The sequence below is a fragment of the Pollicipes pollicipes genome, unplaced genomic scaffold (assembly GCF_011947565.3).
Source record: "Pollicipes pollicipes isolate AB1234 unplaced genomic scaffold, Ppol_2.1 Scaffold_4002;HRSCAF=4701_pilon_pilon_pilon, whole genome shotgun sequence".
NCBI classification, from domain to species: Eukaryota; Metazoa; Arthropoda; class Thecostraca; order Pollicipedomorpha; family Pollicipedidae; genus Pollicipes; species Pollicipes pollicipes.
The window spans coordinates 12,994,695-13,014,380 of NW_023596420.1; the positions used below are offsets into that span (position 1 = coordinate 12,994,695).

Here is a 19,686-nt window from a genome sequence, read left to right on the forward strand (position 1 = left end):
AAGACCCGCGGTGGCCGGGGAACGGTGACCCTTGAAGGGCCGGCCAGGGCGTACCGCACGGCCGGAGCGGCACGGCCAGCATTACCTAACACCGCTACAAATGCAATCAGTCCGCCCTGCTTTCCGGCCACTCATCCTTTCATCCTTGATTCCTGTCACGTCTCCTCATCACGGGGGCAAGCCGCTGTCGTCAGCCGTGAGCCGGCCTCCCGGCCGCCCCGTGGGAGCCCCGCCCGGGCGACCGCACAAACCCAAAGAAGGGTCCCTGTGCCGGTTCATGCTTGATAGCAGAGGCCTCCATGATGGGCGCAGTTGCGCTTTACCACTCGTTTCTCCCCTTCATCTCATTGCGTCGGAATGATCATTACGGATCGGAGGCGCTCGACTGCGAATAAAACAAAACCGTTGCATATTTCAGGTTGCATTTCAGTTCTCGAAGGAAGAGCCCGAGCACTTCTTCGCTTGTCATGCCAGGGTCGTCCGGTCCTGATTCGCCTGTCATGTCAGGTCGTCCGGTCCTGATTCGCCTGTCATGTCAGGTCGTCCGGTCCTGATTCGCCTGTCATGTCAGGTCGTCCGGTCCTGATTCACGTACCAAAGGTCGTGACGTCCTAGTTTTTTCGGCATTGTGAGCTCTTTTGTTGATGTGTTAGTTTCATGTTATGCTCCATGTTACTCATGGAGTTGCTCAATGTTTTTACCATTTTCTATGGTCTTTGGTGGGATTAATCACATTGTATGCTCTATTGGCTGTTTTAAGAGGGCACTCGTTTTGTTGATGTTTACGTTCCTTACGTTTCTACGTTAATGCTCTTCGTTTTAAGTTACATTTGCCGGGGACCATAAATATTTCATAGCATACTTCATCGGCCGGCTGATATATTTTCTAACCAGCACACTCTCATACCTTGAAGGCCGGCTATTTGCAGCGTGAGCACTAAGTCAGGTCGGCCGCACCTCGAGCGCTCGATCAAGTATAAGCGTAGCGAACAACACAACGCACATTCTCTGCTTGCTCCTTTCCACTGTGTGCACTATGTGTGGTGCGTTTCCAGTTGATACTCATCTCTTATTCCAAAACTGCTCAGTGTTGACCTCTCTTAAACGCGAGTCTTCCTGTTGGCATGCGCAATGACATTGGAATCGTATCATCGGCATGTCACGAATCAGACTTCCTGCGATCTCTCTCACAATGCCTACGAAATATGCCTATCAGCATACCATTATTCAAATTACCGGGTTTTTTATCGATCTAAATCTGAATATGAATAGGAACAGGCAGCTGCCTTGGAAGACGAATCATCCGGCGCTCCATGCTAGGTGCCCTGTAATGTGCTGAACGACTGTCTAGCGGCGGATAGGACGTTGGACTCGAGGAAGGAAACCCGTCGGCGAAACCGAATCCACATGATGCTATTCTCTTTCAGACTCCAGCTTCTTCTCTTCGTTCCGGAGTCGAACACTCAGAGCGAAGCAAACATAATGCCTGTCTCGCAAGGGGCCCCAACTGGCCAACATTGGGCCGCGCTGGTTGACAGCGGGCCCCAAACGGTCCAGAGATCACATTAGATCCTTGGAACGCCGCGGGTAAAACACAGGGAGCCTCTCCTGCTCAAAAGGATTTTTTGAAAGGACCGATTGTCTCACCAGGCCAAGAGGTTTTGTTCAACTTTATCTACCTAAGAAGGAGATCCTTTTAAGGAAATGGGCGAAATCCGAGGGGAAAATAGATATGGGTCCGAATTAGACGCCCTCAGCTCTGATTAGGAGGTTCTAGATCGGCTTGCCCTCCCCCCCCCCCCCCCACCCCTCCTCTCAGAGATGGTCAGTAGCACCGCTCCTGACTACACGCCACTGCGTTTCCTTTTGTGATGTAAGCTGGATTCCTGCATTCCCCATAAGCTGGATTTCTGATTAAGCGATCCTGCATCCCAGTACACAGTGCATGCCGATCTGGACATGGTCTGTCCCGCGTTTTTACGCTCTCCTTAGCTGCACCACCCCATGGTTATCCGTATTCATTTGCAGCTTGTCGCATGTTGGACCATCGGCTCCGTCCTCACCAACAGTCACATCACAGGTCTTTCCACCCTCCCCAACAGTCAAATCACAGGTCTGCCCACCCTCACCAACAGTAAAATCACAGGTCGGCACACCCTCACCAACGGCCATGTCACAGGTCTCCCCACCCTCACCAGCGGTCATATCACACGTCTTCCCACCCTCACCAACAGTCATGTCACAGGTCTGCCCACCCTCACCAACGGTCATATCACAGGTCTGCCGCGGAGCTTCAGAGGCTTCCCGGCCGACGAAGCTTTCTGCGCAGCACCGCATCCGGCAGAGGTCCGGCAGAATGGCCGCGTTTAAGACCGTGTATGGCGCAGTAGGGGGCGGGTCTCACCGGCGGGCTGGCAGGCTGGTCGAGCCCTCGTCCCAGGTTGGACTTACCTCGAGGGCGAGGCCGAGCACGTGTTCACTATCTGTCACGGACCCGGCCGCAGCGGTCAAGCACGTGCACAGCTCACTGACTATGCAATTAGGTACGGGCCTTCTGTTCAAGGCCTTCGTTTCTCCTGGCTTCGCGTTCTCTGCTTCACGGTCCCCGTATTCGTCCCAGATATACTACCCGCCTTTTCAGATTGGTACGGGAGAGATGAGCCCTCAGAGACGCAGCCAAATAGAGGGAAAGGGCGTAACTGCCCTTCTCTGATGCCATGGATCATACATGCACTCTTCGGACAGGCAAGACAGACGCGATCCGTCGGCAGCTTGCGAAGCGTCTATTCGCTATACGAAGTACTTAGCAGTGGTCGCGATCGCAGCCCACTCGACCATCCACTGCATCTCCGGAGTTTTGCTCGCGCGTCCGACCGCGTCATTACCCTTCGTCGTGCGCTGTAAATCGGCATCCCGCGCGAAACTGCCCACGCCGGGCGACCTTCACCCCGCCCCTCCCCCCTGACCTTGACACCGCTCCTCTCTCCAGCACCCAGCCGCCTGCCGCACCACAGCGGACCGCAGTGGGGAGGGGGGGGGGGGGGCGGCGGGGGCGACCCGGACCTTCCGCCCGCCGCGGGCGGCAGATTACACCAGCGGAGGCCTGGCAGCGGCGGGGGGACGCGACGGCAGACACTGGGGGAGGTGGAGCGCCCTGATGTGTGCAGGTGCAGCTGGAAGGTCACGGTCGTGTGGTGGCCAGTAGGTGTTGTGCATTTAAGGGAGCCATCCAACGACTCGCGGGCAAGGCTAGTGAGAAGGCGAATAAGAAAAGGTGGATAGGCGAATACCAAAGACAAACACTAGAGAGCAACAGAAATGCAGGACAGGTCAGATTGGTTTAACCGGCCCGCTCAGGGCTTACTGCAAGTAATTTCACTCATTTCACTCCATGCCCGTACTCCGTTTATTTTAAAACTGAAAATTGTGTTATTTCGACAACAATTTGTTGTCGTTCCAATTGTTTTCTCTTCCCTTTCACTCCCTATCCTTAGCTTCTGTTTTCCAATATCTCCGTTGGTTTGCTTCATTTCACGTTAACGTCTTATCACTGCACGAGTGGAGAAAATAATCTGTATTATTTAAGACGAACGCCTCATCATCGCATCAAAGTTCCAACTGATATGTTCCGTCCGTCCGTGCGCTCTCGCACACGGCGGCTCCTCCGACTGCCGCGCCCTCGCCAGCGCTAGGCTGGAGGCCACGGTCGCGGCGGCCCGCGTCTCACTCCCACTTCCGGGCAGCCGCCACCGGCGCGCTCCTCTCGCCCGTCCCTCCGTCAGCGCCGGCCGCCATCAGCCGGCCTAGTTGTTGAGCCAGAAGGCGCCGACGAAGAGCTCGGGGTGCTCCTGGCGCAGCTGCTCGTACTCGGGGATCTGGTCGGGCCCCACGGGCAGGTGGTCAGCCTCAGGCTGGAAGCCGCCTTCGTCGGCGCGATAGTCAACGCGGTACGTCCGCTGGTCGGGTCCGACGTACTCGAAGCTGCCCTCCTTGCTGATGCTGCCCGTCTCCGGCTCCGAGCCAGGGTAGCTGCGGCCCACCTCCTCCACCTGCGGGGCGCAGCTGTCAGCTGGGGCGACAGCTGGGGCTGCGTGGCACGCCACCGACACCGGGGGAGGCGCTCACACGGAGCGGCAGGCAGCTCACTCGCGCAGTCAGATATCGTCAAGCTCGGCATAAGTCACACAGTCAATGCCATGTCACGCAGTCAGACAGTCACAAAGTCAATGCCAGGCTCTGTTCTAAGCAGCTGCAGCACCAGCGTTCAGCACGCATTGCTCGGCTCCCCATCCCTCATGGACTTATGACCACGTGTTTGCTCACTGAAGCACATTTTTAGTATCCTTTTCTATAGGTGCTTTCGATCAAAATGATATCTGCGCTTAATGAAAACGCAGACAGCGTACGTTAGTTTGTATTCTTATTGTCGGCAGTGATAAACCGAAATATGATTCCTTTAAGTGGGGTAAAAACAGCAAAAGTAATACTTAGTCAACGGGCATTTCCTCGTCAAGACGTGATGACATCACAATTATCAGTACTGCATCCTTCATACCAGCCCTCTCGTTGTCTGCACACATACCTTCTGTCCGTTGTCCTGCTCGTAACCATACTCGTAGTTGCCCTTGCCGTCTTGTTCGAAGTACTGGTTAACAATGCGAATCTCCGGCTGCTTCTGCTCGATGACATTGCCGTACTCATCGAACTGAGCCTGAGGCGCGGCGGCGGCCAGGGCGGCCAGGGCGGCGAACACAACCTGAGCGACAAAAGTGAAGCTGTGTAAGTACCTGCTGTCCTGTCCTATCCTGTCCTCCTCACATCCGTGTGTGTAAATGTCCTTGTCGCCATCGTTGAATGCAGATTTAGAACAAGTACCTGAGGCTGTGTCTGTCCGAAAACATTGCCGTGTTCGTCGTTGAGGGCCTGAGGCTCGGCGACGGCCAGGGCGGCCAGGGCGGCAAACACAGCCTGAAGCCGAAAGGGCAAGGCTTAAAACCGTCTGAACAGAGCCTGCAGCGTGCTGGTGGCGGGAAGCAACCAAGGCAGCCAGGGCAGCCAGGGTAGCCAGGGCAGCCAGGGTAACCAGGGCGGCCAGGGCAGCCAGGGCAGCCAGGGTAACCAGGGTAGCAAGGGTAACAAAGGCAGCAAACACCGCCTGACGGCCCACGAGATGGCGTGCTGTCGAGCTCGGGTTTAGAGCAATCACCCGCCAGTCGGCGAGACAGGAACGAGGTTATCTGGCATGCATAGCCTCGAGGACCAACGTCAATGACGAGTGAAAGTAGGGAACATTTTGTCGTCAGGGCGTAGGTAACGTTGGTATGGCAGTCAAATGACGCCTTCAAAGTGTTGTTACTGGTGGGGGATGGTGGCAAATGACGCCTTAGAGGCGTTGTTACCGTTGGGGGATGGTGGCAAATGACGCCTTAGAAGCGTTGTTACCGTTGGGGGATAGTGGCAAATGACGCCTTAGAAGTGTTGTTACCGTTGGGGGATAGTGGCAAAGCTCACCGGCATGCATGCCTTCCATCAGCGCTGGGCTCGGATGAAAGTTAAGATCATGAGAATTCGGAACAAATGTGTGTTGCTCACAAGCGCGTCTGTTTAAAGGCTCATAACTTATGCGTAGTTACTTCAAGTCTGCGGCAATAAGCTCGCCAGCCGTCAGAATGCTTGCAATTGTTCATCAGTTCAAATGTTGTACACAAAAATACACACAAAATTGAAATAGAACAGAATTACAAGCATGGCATCTTGTGGAAAGGGTGAAAATGAAAGCGTCCATTGTGTATGAGATGCAAGCCTAAAACCGGACCAGTTAACGGAATCGGGTGCTCACGGGAATAATAATACAATCAGAAAAAGTATATCATAGCACCAAAGGTACTTCGGTAACTTTGAATATTACTACTTAAACCGCAAAACGCGCATATTTGAACGCTCATGCACTCACGACAACCCCGCCGCATTAAGCAGCCCAGACCACGCCAGCCACGCCAGCGTACTCACGAGATGCATGTTTCGGGTAGAGCTGCGGCGAGACCTGCGACCTGCGGACCGCTCCAGTGTCAACTGACGCAGCACCATCCTCCGGCTGAGTCTTAAATACGGAACCGGTTCCGGCTGCGACCCTCTGCTAGCGGCGTCACGCCACTGCACGGGCCTGAGTCAGTAGCTCTTATCTCGCGGCCAGACCGGTCGGGGTTCCAGGACGACTCTCAGGACCGCTCAGGTGCGGTGTTCCCGGTACGGCACCGGCGCGCTTCGGACGGGTGCGATGGCAGTTTGCCGAACGCCGGCTGACTTGCTGCGGCGCGGCCAAACGTCCGCGTTCAGTCCTGCGTCAGCGAACTGGCCGCGGGTGGAAGAGATTTGCCACCGCACCCTACGCGGCGGCCCTCTGCGGGATCGTCTCCCCTTTTATATGTCCGCGCTCCTAAGCAAAGGCGATTCGCGCCATCAGTTATCAACAGGCGCCCTAATGTTGATGGGATACTAATGAGCGGTCCTCACTTCACCGTCAAGCTCTCATACGAAATGATCGGCAGCGTGGCTAGTGGAAAAAAGCTAAGCGAAAACTAAAACAAATGACATCTCCTGTATTACCCTGTCGTCATGTTTTGAAATCCCTCGTCGTCCTGTCGTCAAGTCATGAATTGGAAGACGATTGGACGACGAGGGATTTCCATTTTGTCTTAATCGCCCCATATTTGTGCACCGATTTATGGTTGGTCTCATGCCACTGATATCAATTTGACTATGTTTTACCAATCGTTTGCTGGTGCGCCACGCTGCGCCGTCCGTCTAGCTAGTCGATCTGGCAATAGACAGCACATTTTTTAGGCAACCATGTATATGATTTTGGTATCTGCTTGCTTGCAACGTTCGCACAGATTGGGAACATTTTCCGTCTTTTATGCGCGTTAGATTTGCAAGATGATGTCGCTTAATTAGCATCTCCTACGGTGTAGAACGTCGGTTATCTTCGAGATGAATCTTAATATGCATTTGATGCTGGTGTAGGGAATGTTTTGTGACTCCATCTTTTCGCATTATGAGTTTCGAGGTATTATGCTGACTGTTATCAACTTTGAATATATCGCTAGATACTGATTTGAACATCAGCCAAACGTTCGCGGACATTGTGAACACAGCTCACTTTCTCCGTGCCTTTGTATTTTAGTTTTAGGCGGATCTCATGCCACGGATTCAAATTTGATCATGCAATCTCCAACCGTTTACTGGTGCTTGGTCAACGTTGTAACGGTCTGGTCAGGATTGACAATGTAACTAACGCTTACTTAGCAACTTTTCTAAACCGAAACCCTTTGCCATATTAAAGATCGATAACGGTCGTTATAAGAACTCTGAACTTGTATCGTCAAAATGCACTTCTCGGGCACGCGAGGTGGCCGCTATCACGCAGAACTGATCCCCATCGTCATCCGTCAAGGTCCGTGCCCACGCCATTCAAACTGCGAGGTTCTGGACGCGAATAACCAATGCATCCGACGCACCCTAAAGCCACCATTATGTACACGATGACGATGATATGTATATATATATATATATATATATATATATATATATATATATATATATATATAACAGCAAGGTGGAGATACTCTGGTCGCTAGTGAGGCTTCACCCGGAACGCTTGTTTTAGTCGGCTGATTTTGATTGATTGAATGAGTCGATTCTTTTGGTTCTTTCAGTACTTTTCTGTCACTATTCTTAACGGTGCGTTGCTAACGTAATGCCCATGGAAGATATTGAAAATTGAATAAGTCCGGAAACAGGTACCGGATCTTAGTCAAATTTGGATCGTGTATGGAGGTGACTATGACGTTTAACCAACCGGATTTCATTTCATTACCTACCGCATTTCGCAGAATATTATATAATTACCGTGAAAAAGTTGCGCAAAGAATTCAGAATGTCGCACTTATCATTGAACCGGCTGGTCCACAACATGCGAGTTCCAGCTTGGGATGGGCCAATGAATAGTTTTTTTTACTTCGAGTTTTCCTCATGGTTCTGCAATGTTGCAATTGCAGCACTCTTCTGTACATCGTATGTAAATTTAGTCTAGATATTTTGATACGATAGATTTGGAATTAAAGTCAACGGTAAGCAGAGCTCGCTATGTGCGCCCTGACCCCTGAGCCCTGACTCCTGAGCCCTGGCCCCTGAGCCCTGACCCCTGAGCCCTGACCCCTGATCCCACTGTCCGATCGTGAAATTCCGGCTCAGTGGGAGAATCCGCGGCCGATATCACCGGCCACAGGCCATTTCAGCCAAGGGTAAAAGCCGGTGACGGAGCGCCTTAAACCCACCTGCCCACCGCAGGAAGGCTAAAAGGCAAGCGTTGCAGGCAGGTTACGAAGCTCTGAATAAACTCTCTCTTCTTCTTTCTCTTCTCTTCTCTCTCTCTCTTCTCTCCTCTCTCCTCTCTCTCTCTCTCTCGCTCTCTCTCTCTCTCTCTCCTCGTGTCTCTTCTTTCTTATCTCTCTCTCCTCTTCTCTTCTTCTTCCTCTCTCTCTTCTCTCTCGTCTCTCTCTCTCTCTTCTCTCTCTCTTCTCCTTCTCTCTCCTCTCTCTCTCTTCTCTCTCTCTCTCTTCGCGCTCTTCTCTCTTATCTCTCCTCTCTCTCGCTTCTCTCTCTCTCTTCTCTCTCTCTCGCTCTCTTCTCGCTCTCTCTTCCTTCTCTCTCTTCTCTCTTCTCTCTCATTCTCCTCTCTCTCTTCTCTATCTCTCTCTTTCTCTCTCTCTCTCTCGCTCTCTCTCTCTTCTCTCTCTCTTCTCTCTCTCTCTCTCTTCTCTCTCTCGCTCCTCCTTTCTCTCTCTCTCTTCTCTCTCTTTTCTCTCTCTTCTTCTCTCTCTCTCCTTTCTCGCTCTCTTTCTCTTCTCTCTCTTAGTCTCTCCTTCCTCTCGCTCTCCCTCTCTCCTCTCTCTCTCTCCTCTCTCTCTCTCTCTTCGCTATCTCTCTCTCCTCTCTCCTCTTTCTCTCTCTCTGTCGCTCTCATCTCTCTCTCATCTCTCTCTCTCTATCGCTCTCTCTCTCTACTCTTCTCTCTCTACTCTCCTCTCTCTCTCTCTCCTCTCTCTATCTCTCTTCTCTCTCTCCTCTCGTTCTCTTCTCTATCTCTCTATTCTCTCTCTATCTGCCTCTCTGGACAATCCTTGGCAAGCAAGAGGACGCGACAACAATGTTTGGCATAACCACTGGTCAATACTCATTATGTATTAGTTATCAACGTTTCGAGCATGCGTATCATCATCAGGACGAGTACTATAGCAGAAGTTCAATCAATTCACAATGCAATGCTAGAACATTCAACCAATGTCGCTAGACATGACAACGGTCACAGTTAACACAATTTAACACGACATCTTCGCGCATAAGCAGAACAGTTTAAAAAAATACAGAAATCACGCGACGAAATATCCTTTTGACTCGGTACGAAAAGGGCTGCCTTATTACTTGCAAAGAATGTATAGACCCCAATGACGGCATTATGGTGAATATGAAGTAATTCAAAAATCCTAAGATCGAGAGCATTACTGCAACGTCCTAACACGGGATAGTTTTCAATGTTAAAGTGAATAGCACACGAAAATGACTGGTCTTGTAATGGGCAAAGGGCCTCGGTTAGACAGAATGCTACCTGCACGGTCAGACCTTTCCAAATGTTGCTGCACTCTGCAGTGCAAATTACGAAGGATTGAGCCCACCTAAGATGTTCCACACGGAGCGCAGCAGTGTTCATGAAGGACTGCGGAGACAGAACATTTGGGAAGCTTGTCTTTTAGCTAAAAGAAAGGTCCAACAGTTCACTGATATGATTCTAGGGGACAGAACAGGCTGAAAACCTAGTAACAGGCTGGCAATCTCATTTTTTACTTGTATCGACTGTTTTCCAAAAAAGGCAGCGTTAAATACTAATTCAGCCTTAGGCCTTCGTGAGCGGTGGGGCTTTTGTTGTTGTTTTTTTAGTTAATAATTGGAACTTCAATGGAAAGCGCTGTAAATACCCGTTTTTATACCACATAGGGAATGTAATGTAAATGTAATGTGATGTGAATGTAATGTGAATGTGAAAATAAAAAAACTCGGGAATAAATGAGAAAAGGCTCAGTCAAAGACCAGTGAACGTGGGCAATTTATAGACAGAGGTTGCAAATTTGCCTTGTAGCTTTCGAACTCGCACATTCAGGAAAGGCAAACAGCCAATTTCATTCTTCCGCTCCTTCGTTGACTGCATGCTAGAATGTTGGACGTTAAAAGAAGTGAGAAATTGCTCAGTATGCAAACTCTGTCGAAACAACAGACAGGCGACGTCAATCTATCGCCGATAGAGTGCTGTTCGAATGTTAGGGGAGGGGGGGGGGGGGCAGGTGCATAGTCACTGGTTATCGTGAAAGCACGTAAAGATATTGGCAAAAGTGGGTCCAATTGGAGGTCCCAGCCCCACGCCTTCTGTTTGTTCATGCAGTTTGCCTTTGAAGATAAGGAAGGAGTTCGTGACAGCGAGTTTCAGTATAGAGCGGAAACAAGCCGCAGTAAAGCCCATGAACGTAGCCCGAACAGCTCGGAAGCCCGGACAGCTCGGAAGCCCGGACAGCTCGGAAGCCCAGACAGCTCGCAAGCACAGACAGCTCGAAAGCCCGGACAGCTTGCAAGCCCGGACAGCTCGGAAGCACAGACAGCTCGGAAGCACAGACAGCTCGCAAGCCCGGACAGCTCGAAAGCCCAGACAGCTCGGAAGAACAGACAGCTCGGAAGCCCAGACAGCTCGCAAGCCCGGACACCTCGCAAGCCCGGACAGCTCGCAAGCACAGACAGCTCGGAAGCCCAGACAGCTCGCAAGCCCGGACAGCTCGAAAGCCCGGACACAAACTTTTCACGCAAATGGCTAGAGATCCCTTCTGCGGAATATTTTTAAAAAGGTTCCAAGCATCAAAGCTGGCCGTAACCATACATTCCGAAAGCTCATGTAGAAATTTCTTGCGCAAATTGAGTAGAACTCGTCAGTATATATATATATATATATATATATATATATATATATATATATGTATGCTATATTTCGATATATTTTGCCGCACGTATGATATCAGACAAAACTGCCGCCATCAAATATCAGCTAAATCAAATCAAACCGTGCTATCAGAATCAAATGCCTGGTTTTTATAAGACAGACGAGCGTATCTTGAAGAAAATAATACTTGACAACGTCAAGCCTCAAGCCAACGTCAAGCCAGGACGACAAGATAACACCCACCATCTGCTACAAAAACATGAAGGTCAACCAACTTATAAGAAATGACCTCATGGACAAATCTGACCCCTTGAAACGAACCAACGTAGTATACCAACGTACCAAATAAACAGTTCTGTTGTGACATAGGAGATTGCAGACTCCTAAGTAGTCAAATTACGTTGATGTCACTACCATCACACTTTCAGGGCGGTTGACGGCGCAGCTGGCTGACGCTGCTCCAAAAGGGCACATAAGAAAAGAACACGGTCGGAACCCCACCTCAGACTACGACCTCACCAGGAACACAGGCATCAAAACATCATCATCAAACAGAAAGAGGCCTTATCTTCTGGAGGTTGTCGCGATACAAAGATCGCCACTGGAAATAAGCAAGCAGACCAACCCCCCAGTCACCCTTCATCTTAATTAGGGACGACCGTTACCACCAGTGCGGATAGTAAGTCCTTCTATGCAGCACGTGTTTTGCCGCTTGAGTTCTTATGCTCCCAAAAATTTCGACCATCTAACTTAGACTCTGTACAGTTTGACGACTGAACTTAACTTGGTTGTACCTAACTAACAAAAAACTAACGTTTTTGTTTGCATGAACGAATGTGAATCATCAACGGTTCAAGAATGCTTGCATGGACGAATCATGTCCGGAACCAAGGTCAGTATTTCGATATGCGGTAACGCTAGTCAGCTAGCACTGAACGTCGCTCTCTAAACACTGTCGGCACCGTCACTGCTCTCTAGAACCTGTGTCGTTAATGCCTGTGAGCCCAGCCGGCCAGGACATCCAACATGGGCAGGGGGAATTGGGTCCACGTGCGGGGACGGCCGGGCGGACAACCCAACACACTCTCAGTGGGAAGCAGGGGGTAAGTTATGTACATATATACATACACACACATAAATGTATGTATATATATATATATATATATATATATATATATATATATATATATATACATATATATATATGTGTGTGTGTGTGTGTGTGTGTGTGTGTGTGTGTGTGGTGTGTGTGTGTGTGTGTGTGTGTGTGTGTGTGTGTGTGTGTGTGTGTGTGTGTGTGTGTGTGTGTATAAAACATGGTGCATTGTCTGGTGCATGGCGGGAGAGCCCAATGGTCATCTACGCGTTGCTCAGGGTCGTAGCCTGTAAAGTCAGGTCACTCCAGTTGCGACTCTTACCCACGGAAGACGACACCCTCAGCGTTGGTGAATCATGGTGAGTCTCCCTCGCATTGGTGGCTCCTTATTCCGTTGCCGTCCGTGATAATAGTGCGTGCTTCTTGCGATTTGGCGATGAGCAATTGGTTTCATACCATCACGAAGTCAACTATGCGTAAGTCAGACTTCCCGCAAAATGGTCGCAGCAGAACTACAGCCAATCAAAATTCGAAAACGGCAGCATTGAAAATATTGCAAGACAGTTAAAAATCAGCACATACTGCTAGATCATGAGTTCCGTGTTCTCCTTGCGAGTTATCGACAGTTCCTATATTTGACTGCACGTTTATGATTCGCCAGCGCCGGTCCGTGCGAAGCGCGATACCATGTGGAACGCCAGCAGCTGCCCTCGCTCCGGACAGTTATGATTCGCCAGCGCCGGTCCGTGCGAAGCGCGTTACCATGCGGGGCCCCAGCAGCTGTCCTCGCTCCGGGACCGTTTATGATTCGCCAGCGCCGGTTCCGTGCGAAGCGCGTCGCCATGCAGGCACGCCATGCAGTGCCCCTCGCTCCGGGACCGTTATGATCGCCAGCGCCGGTCACGGCGAAGCGCGTCGCCATTCGGAGCGCGAGCAGCTGCACCTCTCAGCGTGGACCGTTATGATCGCCAGCGCTGTCGTTGCGAGCGCGTAGCCATGCGAACGCCAGCAGTGCTCTCTCAGCGGGACCGTTTATGATCGCCTAGCGCCAGCCCGTGAGAGCGCGTTCGCCGTGCGGAGCCGCGAGCAGCGTCTCGCTACGGCAGCACGTGGGCCGCTTGGCTAAGCGCTGCGCTGCTCTCCGAGGGAACGGGCAACAGATCGGTCAAAGAGCGTGGCCTGAGCCGCATCCGGACATGCGCCCTGCTATCCTGGCATGCATCAGGGCGTAAGAGAGACATGCGGTTTGGCGCAGAGTTCGTAGTGCTGCGGTGGGCAAGCGCGAACGAAGCACACGCCTCTCCTCAGCTGACTGGGCACGAGCTCAAAGGCTTCTCTTGTGTGCGCGGGACCAAGGGCCGCGGGCGATGTCTCTCGCCGGGGCTTGGTCCCATCTGTCGGGAGCCACCCCCAGCGTAAGGGACCTGCGTTACGCCGCTGCGCCACCACTCAACCTTGACGTTCTGAGATGCGCTATTTCGATCATGCGTAGCTCGGCCGCCCGCGGCTCGGATGGTTTCTGCATCCGGGTACTAAGGGAATGCTCCCTAGGATCTGGGAGGTAACCATGCACATGGACGATTCTTGTCCAACTCAGTGCGATGTGCCCGGTCATCGCAGACACACAAGCATCCGCCAAATCTTTAAAAAAAAAAACAGGGACACGCGCTCATTCAAGCCTCCGCGCCATCCAACCTGTCAAACCCAACATGGTGGATCACATCATCAAGCGACAGCTTTTCCAATGTCGGTCCTGTAGCCATCACCTCTTGCTCACACCGCACGGCTTCTGCCATCGTTACTCGACGGACCCCGTGCTGCAGACGTTCGCCGATGGCAACTTTACGGTATTTGTATTTGCACTTTAGCACTCATATCCACAACACAGCGTGTTGTTTGTGTCGGCCGTTATGGGTATTAACAATTAAGGCAAACGCGGTAACACAGAAAGAAAGGAGGAAGGACTAGGAAGCTACGTTACTGACGTAAGACAAGAAGCGGGCTGTGACAAAAGGACTAATGATGAAACAACGTGGGGTGCGTTCTGCCAGTTACGGCACCGCGCTTAACAAGGCAATTCCAACGTGAAGTGATGGCACGCAAACTAAATAAAACAACAATGAAGGTTTAATACGACAGCTGGTTTCATTTTATTCAACTTTTGTTCTCCGAGCAATTTTGTATTCTCCTTCCTGCGGATTTTCACGATGATCGCATCAACATGCAAAATGGCAAGATACTGCCGCCCATGGCGGGAATAACTGCCTTTTACATCTGATTAAGCAATTAATATGACCTCGATATAATTGGTGACTACATTCTGATGTCGTGTATTGCTGCGGAACTGGCACGACCTGGGTTAGGCCTGGCCTGACACAGAACTGGCATGGCCTGGGTTAGGCCTGGCCTGACACAGAACTGGCATGGCCTGGGTTAGGCCTGGCCTGATACAGAACTGGCACGGCCTGGGTTAGGCCTGGCCTGACACAGAACTGGCACGGCCTGGGTTAGGCCTGGCCTGACACAGAACTGGCACAGCCTGGGTTAGGCCTGGCCTGACACAGAACTGGCACGGCCTGGGTTAGGCCTGGCCTGACACAGAACTGGCACAGCCTGGGTTAGGCCTGGCCTGACACAGAACTGGCACGGCCTGGGTTAGGCCTGGCCTGACACAGAACTGGCACAGCCTGGGTTAGGCCCGGCCTGACACGGACTGCTTACTCCTTGGTAAGGACTTGGAGCTATCCTCTGCTAGAACGAGCGTGGCGCAGTACGCGCATTCGTCAAAAGGGAGAGAATGTGAATATGAAAATGTGGAGAAATGGAGGTGAAGTGTGAATGGGAAATTATAAAAAATGTTAAAAATTTGAATATGGCCGTCCTTAGCACGAGAGAATAGCAAATGTGATGTTCTTATGAGAGTGGAGAAATTTATGCGCGCTTGCGATAAATCGCTCTACACGAATGCACTGCTTAATTTTTCACTTTTCACAGCCCCTTCTTGTCGCACGCACTTTGAGTCTTGGTGACAAATTTTTCGGCAAATCAGATGCCGATTTTCGCAATTTTTCTCTTGAAATTCTCATGTGGGTGCTGTTAAGCACAGCTGCGTCGGCGCGCCTGTCAGCCTGTTATTCCCGCGCCATCTCGTGTCCCAGGGCAACAACACTCTCCACAGTCGTCCCTGACTCGCAAATGTGAGTCAAGTGGTAACGGGCCACCAGACGCTTCCGACCAAAATTCAGCAATTTTGCCCTTCAGAGCCCCAGCGGTCGCTGACCGTAGAAAATGCAATCACATCTTTGGGCTGCGGGACAAATCGGTCTGGATGCCAGTCCAACAGTTCGTCGAACTTTGTGCCCTGTATCCAGCCCACGAGGTTCTCGCAGCGCTAACCCGGAATCTGTTATGGCCGTCCTAAGCACGAATAACGAAACGCACAGCCAGCGCAGCATGAAACATGACAGCATGCTTGTACACCATCGGACACTCATGTCTTGTCTAATGCCCAGCCGGGGAGCGAAGCTTCTGTTCGATGGCGTCTACCTGGACGGCATCCTGACATCGCAGCTGACGTTACTGGGGCAGGAACACGCTCCTCGAAGTGATATATTGAAAGCTTAAGTCCCTCACGAGAGGATTTTAGATGCACGCATGCATGCACAATTCTTTCAATGGAATTTGTTTCTCCGAGGACGGGCCTAATCGCATGGAGTACTGAGGATGATTCAAGAGACATGTCAGCTGCCAATGCTAAGTCCACAACACGGGGTTAATACAGTTGTTTCCGGTGTGCTTCATGTCCCAGTCGATGCTCAGCTCCTTTGACGTGAAACGAAACTAATAAGCGTCGCAGTCCTGTGCCAGAGCTCCGTGGATGCAAAACTGACCCATACGCTAGCATGGCCACGGCCCGTAGAGTGCAAAACGAACTTGATGTAGAAGAGAAAAAATTCCAAAAGGCGGAGATGACCAGTTGTCGACCTGCTGCAGGCACGACTCGAGTCTCATACAGGACGATGAAAATTCGGGTCTCCAAACAGAAGCGGATTTTTAGTGAGTGAGATAAATGAAGTGGTGAATTGCTATGGTTTCAGGAAAGAATCCCAAATGACGTCATAAGCCTTGCCAAGGGAGCAGGAGTATACGCAGAATTTCGAAGTGAAGAGGCGGCATAACTTAAACTTGCACTAAAAAAAAACAGTTCAACGCGCGCCAAAGGCGCGCAGAATTTCTTACATGTGTCAAGCAATGCGTTATGTTCTTGATTTCTTCAGTTATGGTGTTCACAGCTAAAGGGAGTGTTCCACATTTGTATGGGGTTTAGAACTGAATCTATATTTACTATATATTGAGAACTGAAGTTAATATTAAAAAGCCTTTGATGCAGCTCACGGCCACACCCTTCTTAAAACCTAACACCATCTGGTTGGTGGGCTTAAAGGCCGCAAAGATTTTAGAAAGGAATTTGAAAGAGTATTTGAAGTCTACCTTGGTATTCATGACATCATAAGAATGCCATCAAAATCGTGCCATCTAATAAGTCTTGCGGTGATAAAGGCAAATAAAAAGTGTAACGGCTGAGTCATTCATATCTTGTGTCTGCGAGCTTTATTTCCCGATACAACGGCCGTCAATTGGCTCTCAATGAATGTTGTGCAGGATACGATGCGGTAATCAAACAATGACGTGTATTGGAGCGCATTTACTGAACAGAGCCCAGAGCAATCTTGTCTTCTTACAAGTATGGCAACAGCTATAGGTGAGCCTGTTTCATGATATCCCATGCTCACTTCAAGATCTCGGAATGTGAAACACTCGAAGATCAAGGTTCAAGGTTTTAAAAAGTATCGTGTCAGTAGTGACTGACAGTGGATCCCAGCACCTCATTTGGACCAAATTTTTTATTTTACTGTGACTGGCGTTTTCAAGGAAAGCTAACAAAGGAGCCAAAAATGCAAGTGGTGACCAATGGGTATTATTCAAATTTCACTGGGGTACAACATAGTCGAGTTTCGAGGTTCAGCCTTCTTAGTTCAATCATCATTAGCTTGAAATCCAACCGTTGTTTTATACTGTAGCGCCGTTGGCCATTTCTCGGAGGGCCACTGACATCCCCAATACCCATCAGCAGTAAACTCAAGATTGTCTGTCCATTCTACTAGAGATTTAGTTTTTGTTTAGACAGCGAGCCACAGTGTTTACAGACAACCAGTCTTCAAGGGAATAAACGAGGAGAGATTGCCAACCATTGCTATGATACAGTGCACATCTGACTAAGAATTACAATACGAGAAAAATACGTGTACATTAGAGCGTGTCATCAGTAACAAAACCAAGTGAGACAAAGAAACTCGTTGGCGCTGCAGCCCAAAAGTACACGGCATAGCAAAGATTCTTCCCAAAAACTTCAATTCGTGGGGCGCGGGTCGATCAAAATATCGCCGTAAACCAACGCCCGGCGTTGCAGTCACCTAACGCTGGGCGGCGTCTATCGCCGCAGGTAGCACCAAGTCGTGGGTGGCATGCGACACAAAATACCTTTGCGTAAAGGAACGATGCTGCTGAGCGCTCCTTAAGCCGTCGTGCGAGAATGTCCCGGCCTAAGGCGTAATATGCGGACCAGACATTGTCCGATTGATTGCCTTTTAGCGGAAACTTTATGTGCTGTCGAGTATGAACTCGTACGAATATGCTGGTTAGCATTGCTTTAGACTTTCACTTCTCTAAGACAACTCACGTGATGCAAACGAAACTGTGTATAGGATACAACTCAGAATATATTGTCTGGTGTACAACTTAATACATAGGGCAATTTCTGCAGCCTGTACCACGGACGTAGAGGGGGGGGGGGGGGCGGGGGCAGGGTGACCCCATGCACATCTTGCTCTTTGCCGAGCCTTTGTAGTCGATGCACCGGCCCAAACAGCAACTACTCACGGACTGGAAGCCCAAAACACGTGTTGACAGAGATTGTACGGTAGCAGAAATATCTTCGCAGTTGGGCTCCACATATTGCCGAAGTTCCAACTCCAGCCCCAGACGTCCTCAGCAGTGCGGCGCTGTGTCGTACTCCTAGTGCGAACCAGATAGGGCAAGATGTCCAGCGGTGTCTGCACTTTGTTCCGCAGCTCGCAATCGCTGAGGTTTCGCGATGGAGGCTGTGTGACGGATCCGTGCCAGGGAGTCAGTTGGGTGTATCTCATGGCCTCGAAGTTTTCCCCTGAGATGGCGAGGACCCTGGGCTGAAGAAGGTCCTCGGTTTGCTGCTCACGAGCGGCGCGACGATCGGAACCGCCTTTTCGCGGGCCATGCTGTTCTCATCCCACACCATATCCAGCAGCAACTGCTCCGGACGGACCCAGTACACGTTACGCTGGAAGACTGATTACACAGTGGCCTATGCGTGCTGCGTCAGGTCGCGGAGCAGCGCGATGCTCCGGAACAAGTTGCGTAAGCCAAAGTCGCAGCCGCTGCTTTGCCGGATGGCAGACCATATGGATACAGAGTGGCCGACCACGCACTGGACGAGGTTCTTAAGAGCTCTGCTGGAAGTCTTGGTAGAGATGTGAACTAGGATCAGACCAACGGCTAGCATCGACCATCTGAAAACAAAAGTGAATATATTAGAACAATGCGCTACGAATTGAGCATTGGATCATACAAATATTGTTGCGTCTCTTCAGTGTATGTAACTATGCCGATATCCAGAGTCCTCAAATGTGACGGAATACATATCAACAAATATGCTAGTAAGCATGAACGAACCAGCAAATGATGCGACATACTACGGCACAAGGTACGATAATAAGTAAATGCTCAACATTGAGCACATGAAATATCAAATGATACTTGATGGACTTTAACACTCATTGTTATAAATTCGAAGATAATGTGTTTTCATAGTTACCTGACTTGTTTCGATGGTCCGATTCGCCGCTGGGCTGCCACGTTTCGGACAGGGCCGTTTGGAATGCCGTAGGCCAGAAGGTAGAGCAGCTGCTGGCTGGTGCTCAGCGGCTGAATCAGGTCGACCGGCAGGTTTGGCACGTGCCCCGACTAGGGATTGAATGCCACAACGTCTATCTCCCAAACCTCTCCGGCACAAGTCTTGCAGATGGGTCCAGAACAAAATTTCGATCCCGTGGTCGTGGCGTCCAAGCTCAGCAGCAGATGGAGGAGGTGCAGCTCGTTGCCACGCAGCTGGCAGATGAACCAGTGTTCGGGTGACTCGATGGCCAGCTCAAACAGCCGGAACACATCGACTATCGTTTCGGTGTTGACGGCCGTGCCAACGCGGCTGAGCACATTGATGTGACCGTCGCACTGCGGGCTCACAGCGTGTAGCTCGTTGAACAAGTGCAGGGCGCGGCCGAACTTGGGCGTAAAACGAGTCACGTAGCGGCTGCCTGGCTCAGTGATGACAACCACGTGTTTTTCGATGGCATTCGTCCGCCTCAGCGTGGCTCATGCAGCTCCTGCTTTCGCGGCCGTCGGAGTGGAGGACGGTCAAACCTGACTCGTGGATTGCTCCACCACTTTGACGAGC

The 19,686-nt window shown here is 50.8% G+C and overlaps 1 protein-coding gene across 1 annotated transcript; it reads right to left on the reverse strand.

Moving 5' to 3' along the window:
* Window positions 1-3,556: 3,556 nt before the first annotated feature.
* LOC119094628 (larval cuticle protein 65Ag1) lies at window positions 3,557-6,132 on the reverse strand. Its single transcript, XM_037217713.1, has 3 exons — window positions 6,010-6,132; window positions 4,583-4,756; window positions 3,557-4,049 (listed from the first exon to the last, which is right to left on the reverse strand). Exons 1-3 carry the CDS (start codon window positions 6,085-6,087, stop codon window positions 3,804-3,806), a joined length of 498 nt encoding a protein of 165 aa, XP_037073608.1. The 5' UTR covers window positions 6,088-6,132; the 3' UTR covers window positions 3,557-3,803.
* Window positions 6,133-19,686: the final 13,554 nt, after the last annotated feature.